The sequence below is a fragment of the Chiroxiphia lanceolata genome, chromosome 26, assembly GCF_009829145.1.
Source record: "Chiroxiphia lanceolata isolate bChiLan1 chromosome 26, bChiLan1.pri, whole genome shotgun sequence".
Classification (NCBI taxonomy): Eukaryota; Metazoa; Chordata; class Aves; order Passeriformes; family Pipridae; genus Chiroxiphia; species Chiroxiphia lanceolata.
In genome coordinates this window covers 2,146,100-2,155,654 of record NC_045662.1, presented here as the reverse complement: position 1 = coordinate 2,155,654, position 9,555 = coordinate 2,146,100, and the positions used below count along the sequence as shown (strand labels likewise).

At 59.3% G+C, this 9,555-nt stretch overlaps 1 protein-coding gene across 1 annotated transcript; it reads right to left on the bottom strand.

Annotated features, from left to right (window-relative positions):
* Positions 1-437: 437 nt before the first annotated feature.
* LOC116798539 (parathyroid hormone/parathyroid hormone-related peptide receptor-like) lies at positions 438-6,473 on the bottom strand. Its single transcript, XM_032711036.1, has 13 exons — positions 6,396-6,473; positions 5,245-5,350; positions 4,579-4,689; positions 4,330-4,454; positions 4,036-4,130; positions 3,510-3,696; positions 2,981-3,134; positions 2,774-2,834; positions 2,283-2,349; positions 1,783-1,877; positions 1,362-1,503; positions 1,223-1,264; positions 438-779 (listed from the first exon to the last, which is right to left on the bottom strand). The coding sequence occupies exons 1-13, from the start codon at positions 6,471-6,473 to the stop codon at positions 438-440; spliced, it is 1,605 nt and encodes a 534-aa protein (XP_032566927.1).
* Between the last annotated feature and the right edge of the window lie 3,082 nt (positions 6,474-9,555).

The following is a 9,555-nucleotide window of genomic DNA, read 5'->3' as shown; positions in this document are numbered from 1 at the left end:
CCATCCATGAGCTGGATGTGAGTGAGGGCAGGGTGGGCTGCAGAAGGGCTCTGGGGGCACTCTGTGCTCTCCCAGGCTGGACAAGGTGCTCCAGAGGCAGGACTGTGAGCTCATGGAATTGGCTTTACACATGCTGAAAAGGTAGGAGTGAGCATGGAGGGTTGTTTCCTGGTGAAGACTCAAGACTTTGCGTGCACAGACATCACATCAGTCACTTTGCATGTGGAAGAAAATGAGGTTTTTATGGCTCATTTTTGGGCCAGGTAGGGAGGAGTGAGAGCTCGTGGTCCCTTTGCACACTGGCTGTGAGGGAGCTGGGTTGTTCCAGCTGCTCTCCCTGCCCTGGCTCTCCATGCAGGAAGGAGCCTGCAGCGTGAGGATCAGCATCTTTCCAGGCACAGCTGGGAAACACCCTCGGGAAACATCGTTCGTTCCCTTCACAGCATCGTCTCCAGCTCTTTGGTGAGGTTGGGGTGGCACTGAGTCAGGTCCGTCAGATCCACCGTGTTCTCCCCCCGGGTTTTCTGGCTCATCTCCTGGGCGGGGCAGTGCGGGAGGTGATGGGAGGCGCAGGAGCTGGGGATGTATCCCGGCAGGCTGGGGGGGGCCGGGAGCAGCAGCCCCCGCCGGGTGCCCCCTGGCCCCGCCGGGCCGGTGCCGCAGCCCCGGGGGCCGTGGGGAGCCGGCCCAGCACAGCAGCAGCTCCCGGCACGACCCTTCTGCCCCAAATCCAGCGCCAGGAGCCTCCGAAGATGGGCTTTCTTGATCTCTGCCTGCACCTGAGGGAGAGGTGTGAGAGGGCTGCTGTGCCCAGGCACAGCGAAACAGCCTTTCCCTTTTCCCTTCCCTTCCTTTCCCTTCTCCCTTCCCTTCCCTTCTCTTCTCCTTTCCCTTCCTTTCCCTTCCCCCTTCCCATTCCCTCCCCTCTTCTCCATACCCTTCCTTCCCTTTCCCCTTTCCCTCCCCTCCCTTCCCTTACTTTTCCCTCCCTCTTTCCTCCCTTCCCCTTCCCCCTCCCATCTTCCCTTTCCATCCCTCTTCTCCCTTCCTTCTCCTTTCCCTTCCTCTTTTCCTTCCCCTTCCCCTCCCTTCCCTCCAAATCCTACTGAGAGGGATGGATCCAGGTTTTTTGGTGGCTATCCCATCCCGGGGCTGTGTGTTAACGTCCCCAGCCCTGAAGGGGTTGGAACAGGGAGCTCAGCTGCTCACGCTCCTCACTCACCTCCCCGTTGCAAAAGCAGTAGATAAAAGCCACAAAGAAGCCCTGCCAAGAGACCCAGAGAGTCTGAGGCCTGAGCTGGGATGTTCTCCCTGAGCCTCCCTGGAGGAGCCTCACTCGGTGCTTGGGACAGGCAACGCACCTGAGAGGAGTTAAAGAGCATCTCGTAATGCATCTGGATCTGCCACAGGACCCCAGAGACCTCGGTGTAGGGCATGGCCATGAACACCACGTAGTGGACTCCAAAAAGCGGCATCAGCACCAGCGTGGACTTGAGCAGCTTCCTGAGAGGAGCAAACCTGGAGCCATGAGCTGGGACCTGCTGGACAGCTCGTGTCCAGCTCGGAGATGGGAGCAGGCAGAGCCTGAGCTCCTGAGCCCTGTTTGAATCCGGCTGAGATGCCAGAGACACCGGCTGCCATCATCCTGCCACCCTCCCTCCCTCCTCCAGCCCTTCCCACACTTCTGCTCCTCATTCACAACCCTCTGGGAGCTGTTCAGGCTGAACAGGCAGGACAGGAGCCAGGCTGGACCAGGGAGGCTTTGCTGCTGCCAGCACTTGCCTGTACTGCTGCCGGGGGTCCAGCTTGCCCGTGGTGGTCTCCCAGAGCTTGGAGGCCAGAACCCGGACGATGTTGAGGAAGAGGAAGAAGTTCACCTGCCAACAGACACCCCATTGGGTGCTGCCCACAGTGACTTGGGTGTGCCTGAGCAGCTCTGGGTGAGGAGCAGGCAGGGACAGGGGGGTGATGCCATGGCCAGGGCAGGGAGGGACCAGTGCCCCTGGATCCCTCTGGGTGCTGAGGACACAACCCCAGTGACCACAAGCAAAGGAGCTCTGGGTTGATACCCTTCCCCCAAAAGGGATTGGGAGATTCAGCCACAGGATTCAAGCAATTGAAGGGGCTGCCCAGGGAAGTGGTGGATTCCCCAACCCTGGAGGTGTCCAAGGAAGGACTAGACATGGCATTCAGTGCTCTGGGCTGGGTGACAAGGTGGAGATCACTCAAAGGTTGGACTCAGAGGTCACAGAGTCATATTTCTATGATTCTGTGATTCTTACCACGATGGCAGCCAAGATGGGGACCTGATAAATCCACTTCATGTTCCCTGCACTGAGGTCCCAGCACCTGAGAAGACCAGTAAAGAAACACCTTGGAGAAACATGACATCCCTGGTCAGGAGAATTGCTGGCTGATGGCTCCCTTTTCCCCCAACCAACACCCACCTCATCCCAAATTCCTGCTGAACACTTGGTGGCCTTTGTCCTTTTAAAATGCCTCACTCCAGAACGTGCCCTTTAACATCTGTCTTTGCACTGATCAGTTTATGGTGCAAACCTGCATCCACCATCCCCCCAAACGCAGAGCAAAACCCATCACTCTGCATTCCTGACAGTGTCACGAACAAGCCTTGAGCATGTGTTGCCTCCTCTTAGTTCTCTTCTGGAAAATTTTCATTTCCAAAAGCTCTGGTGCCCCCAGACACTTTGCTGGCACCAGCAACCCCCCTTTCCCTCCCCAAGGGGTGCAGGAGAAGGTGGGTGTCACGTACTGTGTGTCTGCCAGCGAGGCCCTGACGCTGGCCCAGATGGACACAAACACGGCAGGGAGACCTGGAGGGGCAGAACCAGAGCAAGGAGCAGGGATGAAGCATCACATTTGCAGATCAAACCAGTTCCTGCCTCCCACTGCCCTTCTCCGATGCCACAGCTCCCAGCTGCTCTCAGGGAGCAGGGCTGGGCTTGGGCTCTGTGCTCACCCCAGCCGATGATGATGAGCACCCACAGGTAGCTCTTGTTGGAGAGGAAGGCCATGAAGATCAGGCTGTGCAGGTAGAGACCTTCCACCAGGATCCAGTAGTGGTTGGTGGCCAGAAAATAGAGGAAGAGAGTCACCACCACCTTGCAGCCAACCTGTGAACACGGTCAGAGAGGTGCCCGTGTCAGGCTGGTCCCCAAAAGCAAAACCTGGTGGCTTTTGCTTTCTGACCAGCAAAATTCAGCTGTGCCCCATGTTCCTCTTGCAGGGACCTGCATCTACCCTGGGATATTCCAGTGTCTCCCATAGCACAGGTATTCCCTGTCCCAGGACAGACTGCAGACCAACATCCTCGGTGCTCTGACCCTCGCTGTGGCACCAGGAGGAGGAGGAGCCAGGCAGACCCAGAGGTGGGTCTTCATCCCCTCCCCCTGAGCAGCACAGCCCTGGTCTGGGAGGATCCCCTTGTACCAGGGCTCCTAAATCCCCCTTTCCCCCCATCCTGCCTCCGGTCCCAGTGCACCACTTGCCAGGTGGCTCCGTTGTCCCTGCGAGGGTCCCATTCCAGCCTTGAAATCATCCTCCCTCATCCTGTCGGTCTCGCTGGCCAGGGGGCCTGAGTAGAGCACCACGTCCTTCACGAAGATGCTGACGGCGCGGCAGATGAAGGAGGTGAAGAGGTGGACGTGGATGTAATTCCGTGTGCAGTGCAGGCGCCTGCGGAGAAGGGGTGTGACACCAGCCCGGCCCCGGCTGCCCAACAAACTCATCACACCTGGGCTCAGGCAGTGGGGGGTCCCAGAGATGGGCACCGGGGTGTCAGCCCCCCCTGGGCACAGGAACCACATGTGGGGGCAAGTGGGGTGTCCACTCCTTCCAAGAGCAGGGCTGAGCAGATGGAGCTGGTCACGCCGGGGGTGTTTTGATGTCTGTGCTGGGCCTGGGGTCAGTTCCCATTCCCTCGGGGCTGCCCCCCCTCCTCAGGGGCTGGGGGTGTGGGCAGTGGGAGGAGGAGGGTTCTCCCCACACAGGGCTGGGGCTTTGGCCTGTCCTTACTTGAAGTAGGAGAGGATGCAGACGGCGACGATGAGGGAGGCCAGGGAGATGGAGTAGCCCACCGTGTACATCAGGTGCAGGCGGTCAAACACCTCCTGCGAGAGAAGGGCTGAGCTCCACGACCCCTCCACAGCCAGGACCCCCCACCCCTGGGCTGAGAGCACAGGGGGAGCAGGGCTGGTTTGGGGAGTGGAGCAGGAAGAGCCTCCTTCTCCCAGCAATTCCCCTGGCCTTTGGTGCAGGCTTGGTCTCCTTCCCAACCCCTTTCCCAGCACCTTTGGCAGGCAAGGTCACCTTCTCACGGCTCCGGCCCTCGGAGGAGAAGAGCAGAGCACACTCAGTGTAGTTGGCCCAAGTCTTGTTGATGCTGAGGGCCATGGCCCAGGTCCCATAGGCACTGCAGTACCTGTAGGCGTGACCTGGGGACAGCAAAGGGCACTGTGACAGTGGAAGGGCCCGTGGGATGCCCCAACGTGTCCCTGCTCCGTGGACTGTCACTGAGGTACAGGTGACAAACCTCCCCGCCCAGGTACAAGCACTCACCTTTGTGGTTGAAGTCATAGATGTAGTCGGGGCAGGGCACCGACACCTCCTGGCTGGGGGAGCCCCTTGGCCAGCAGATGATCCCGTCCCACTCCGGAGGGCAGCTGGTGTCTGGCCAAAGGGCAAAGACACATCTCACATCTCACATCTCCCCTTGGGGCCTCAGCACAACCTCCACCTTCCCCAGGGTGTGCTGGGCCAGGGAGAGGAAAACGCTGCCACACGTCACCCTGGGCTGCAGAGCTGGGGGAGTGTGTGGGAGCCAGGGAGGGAGACACAATCCCACCCCACCCCATCCCATCCCATCCCACCCCATCCCATCCCATCCCACCCCATCCCATCCCATCCCATCCCACCCCATCCCATCCCATCCCATCCCACCCCATCCCATCCCATCCCACCCCATCTCATCCCATCCCACCCCACCTCTTCCAGGAGGGCCAAGGCCCCTCCTCACCTCCCTTTGCTGTTGTACCTGGGCCTGTCTGGAAAACGCTGCAGCCAGCGCTGGCTCATCAGTGTGATGCCTTGATTAGCACCTAATTGCACCCAGAGCAGCCAGGAGTTCCACAAACCCTCAGGAGCCACATGTCCCTGGCCCCATCCCATTGTGGGTACAGCATTTCCCAGGGTGTAACCCTCCCACGCACAGGGGAGGGACAATACCTCTGATCTTCTCCAGCTGGGCCTTTATGTCCCTCTGACACTTCTCCTTGGCTTCCACCAGAAGATAGATCTGCTCTTCTTTCGTGAGAACATCATCAGGGTCAACCTGCCCAAACCAAACCAAAGTGACCCCTCAGCTCAGGCCACGCTCTCCCAACCCTCTCCAGCAGAGTCAGGTTGGGGTGGCTTTGGGTAGATTCAACAACACAGGGGAAAAAAAGCTCTTCCTGCCTTCCTGCTCTCATTTTTCCCTCTTCCAAGGCTGAGGGTGACCCCAAGTCCCCTCCCACCCTGTTTATGGTCCGTGTCCATGTTTCATCAGCATGTCAGGCTCCTGCCCTCCCTGTCATCCCCCCACTGGTGGTGCTGGGTGTCCCTGTTTCCCACGCTGAGCTCTCCAGGCCAGCTCTGGCAGCCTCTGGATAAAGTGCTCAGCAAGCAAGTGGGTGCCCAGTGCCTGGAACTGGGTGGGGCAGGTGGTGCAGCCTGGGACACCTTCAGCCTCCTGGTCACACCACATGTGCAAATGTCTTTTGGGATGTTTTGGGCTGAGCTGCTGCAAGGAATTTGGAGCTGGGATGAGGAAACAGTTTTGGAAGTGAAAAGGAGCCAGAATGCAGGGGGTTTGCTCTTCCCAGACTGTCCACAGTCCATGGGAACACGGCCAACTCCAGACCCAGAGAGGACTCCCATCCACGTTCCTCCCAAACCCAGCGTCTGGGTGGGTGGGTGTGTGGATGGGAGACTCATTAGGGATGTAGGGCACGAGTTGGGGTCCTGGGGGTGCCCCAGCAGGGTGAGGGCCTGGCTTTGGGAGTCACCCTGGGTGTGCCCAGCTCTGCCCTGGCCTCATCCCCCCAACCTCACCCGTGCTGACCGTAAACCGCCCGCTCTGAGGCGCTGAACCCTGCCCTGGATGCAGCCAAGAAATGGAAAAGCCATCACGCCACAGTGCCTCCATGGCTGCTGGAAAAGCTTTTAGCAGGAGTGGAGATGCTCTGCCCGCCCCGCCCGGCTCCTGCCCGGCAGCTCCGCGGAGCGGGACGTGCGGCCGGGAGCGCACACGGCCCCGACGGGGGAGGGCGGCACAACCAGCGACCTTTAAAGCCGGGAGAGGGACCGGAGCAGCCCACGGGGCCACGCGGACTTACCAGAGCCCACGCAGAGCTCAGGAGGCAGCAGCAGAGGAGAGCCACCGTGACACCTCCCACGGGGACCGATGCCTCCATGGTGCCACTGTGTCACCCGACGGGGACCTCAGGGACCTGAATCGCTGCCAGCCCGAGGCCGTGGGTGACGGAGAGGGCTGGTGTGTTCAGCAGGACAGAGCATCTTCTGGGAGCACCTTCCTGGCCCCGCCGAGGTGAGGAGGCAGCGGGGGCACAGCCCGTCCCCGGGAGCTCAGGGCCGGGGGAGCCCCGGGGCGAGCCCCCTGTCCCGGCAGCACTATCGGGATCTGCTCGCAGGCTCTCCAGGCAGGGGGGGTTTCTCCCCCCACAATGCTTGATCCTATTCCCTCTCCGTGTCTCGCCAGCTTTAAGCAGCTCCTGGAGCGTGTGCAAACAATTCCCGTTCGGATGGGGACGGCGGAGGTTTATTGGCTTAGCCCTAGGTGCTAAAATCCTCTTCGTTCAAGGCAGATTCCTCTTCTCTTTTCAGAAACTTCTCTCACTGCTTGGTGGCTCATTTTTCAGCTGTCACAGCATCCTCCCCTTGCCCCCAGGCTCCTCAGTCCCCTCCAGCCCAAGAGTGGTCTCGAGGAGCCCGGGGAAGGTGGGGAATATCCCGGGGAGGTGGCTGGAGGAGGGAGGCAGAGGGTGCAAGCACGTGAGCAGCACCTTGAACTGATGCTCCTGAGAAGGGATGTCTTCCAGGCAGACGCCAGTTTAACCCTTTTCCTTCTCTGGGGCTTGGGGTGTGTTTTGGGGAGATGTGCTGGGATCAGTCCTGCTCCCCCAGCCCCTGCTGTGACCTCACTGCTTGGGGCTCCTGCAGAGAGGGGCTGGAGGCTCCATCAGCTGGGCAGGGACATGGAGCTGCCACCTGGATGGGGTCTCACACAGCCGGGGGGTCCTTGGGCCTCGTGTCAGAGCTGGTCCCACTGCAGCTGACACTGTCCCTGTCACAGCCATCCCTTGTCACCTGCATCCCCCCAGGGAGGCCCAGGGCTGTCCCCTGTCTGTTGGGATCATGCTGATTCTCAGTTTGCTCCCACCACCCCACCAGTTCCAACACCCTGTGTCCCCCCAGCAGCCCAAATGTCCCCCCCCGGGGAAGGGGGCACCCAGAGGGGAGTCCTTGTTCCCTGGGCAGGTCATCCTTGGTGGGATGAGGCTGAAATTCAACAGCCCGGTGTCAAATCCCAGGAGGAGCAGCTCCCAGCCTGGGCCTCTCCCCTGGCCCGTGTAATCCATGTCCAGGCACAGCTCTGGCTGCCTCCATCAGCACCACAACCCTGCAGGGAGCAGCAGAGCCCCTGAGCCTCCCTCGGGGTTTTACTGGTCCCAACCACGAGCCCCTGTGGCTGTGTGAAGGAGGGTCAGGGTCCTGCTGGGCTCCCGTGGCGAGGGAAGGAGGATCAACGGCTGAGGGGGCACGGAAAATCCGAATGACAGGGCACAGGAGAGGCTGCTTCTCCCGCCGATCGACTCAGACAGGAAAACAAGCCCTGCCGTGGCCATCAGCTGACAACCAAGGAGGGATTAGGGGCATCTTCGGCAGCTGCCCGGCCCCCCAGCCCAATTTAGCCACCGGCGTGGGTGTGACACAGCCCAGGGCGCTGCTCTGCCGAGCGGCACCGCCGGGGATCCTCAGGATGCTGCTCGGCCGCGGAGGGCAGGGGAGGGATAAACAGCTGAACTGCGGGATTAACGTTTTCTGAAGGCTCTGCTGGGTCTCATTTCTGACCCAGAAGCTGCCGAGGAGTGAGGATGGAGTTAAGGTGAGGTTATTTTGGAGTCGGATGGATGCTGAGGGGGAGGCAGCTCAGGGGCAATTTGATTCCCTTGATTTCCCAGGTGAAATTCGACCCAGGCTCCGAGTTCACACTTAGCAAAACAGGTTGGGGTGTTTTTTTGCTAAATGACTTGTTATATTCTAGAGAGCTCTGGAAAGCAATGATTGCAAATGACACCCATCCAGCCCCATCATCCAGCCCCCTCAGCTCCCCATTCCACGACAGCACTCAGGAAATGACAGCACGCAGCAAATTCCCAGCAGTTTGTGGCTGCTCCCTCCTCCTGAGTGACCCCCCCAACCCAGCTGGTGATGGCTCAGCCTCTGGCTTCAGCAAGGAAGAGACTGGGGGGTTCTGAGCACAGGGCTGAGCTGGTGACACCCCCATTCCCATCACTCCTGGCCCTGTGGCAGCTCCTGAACAGCCGGATTAGATCTGCCTGGTCATGGCAAGACTGCGCCACTAAAACTACAAATATGATGGCATTTTCTATATCTATGTATAAACAACACTTAAATACACACATATAGAATGTGTTTATATATATTTATGTAAAAATATCATGGCTCAGGCTCCAGCCAGCACTGAGACCTCGTAGCTCTGGCACCAGGACTAACAACATCCCACAGGACTCTGTTCCACCCAGAGCCCAACTTAAGCCCATGCTGGAGAGATGAGGCTGTGCAGCACCTCCACAGCACAGAAGACACTCTCATCTGTTGTAAATCACTTTTTTGTCCATTTGCTTCTGTTACCAGAACACCAGCTCTTGGATCCCAGTGCAAATTTGGGATGGGTTTTCACAGAATATCCTGAGTTGGAAGGGACCCACGAATGACCTCTAGTCGAGCTCCTGGGCCTGCACAGGACATCTGAACAATCCCACCACGTGCCTGAGAGCATTTTCCTCCTCCTGTGCCCTGGTACAACCTGGCTATGTTTAAGTTGATGGTTTAGGATGTCTCAGTGTAACCCTGGAGCCCCGTTTCCTGGGATGCTGAACCTTGATGAGTTCTTCTGCCTATTCCATGGGTCTTCAAACAGTTGGGAGAGGAGGGTGAGAGCAGGAATGTCTCCCATTGGAGCCTGCCCAGTGACTGGAGGGGAGCCAAAAGGAGATCCCACCTGCCCTGCAGGTTTTGGGGATGCTCAGGATGGGGGGTGCAGGGCTGGGAAAGACCCTGAGCTGGTGAATTCAGTGCTGGCTTTGGCCATCATTTGCATTACCCCATTAGCCACCTGAGGGAGGTGAGCACCTCCAGCATGGCCTTTTCCAGGGCACAATCCAGCCCTGGGAAGACAATGGGGCAAACCAGCCCCTGAGCACGAGGCCAGGGGGATCATTCAGAGAGGTT

Bases quoted from the DNA above. Each gene is read 5' to 3' on its own strand.
- LOC116798539 (XM_032711036.1), bottom strand. From the start codon at position 6,473: ATGGAGGCATCGGTCCCCGTGGGAGGTGTCACGGTGGCTCTCCTCTGC. The intron at 3,697-4,035 runs GTAAGGACAGGC...CCTTCTCCGCAG, and splicing joins TGCATCCTCTCCTACTTCAA to GCGCCTGCACTGCACACGGA. The intron at 1,265-1,361 runs GTGCGTTGCCTG...GTCTCTTGGCAG, and splicing joins TGCTCTTTAACTCCTCTCAG to GGCTTCTTTGTGGCTTTTAT.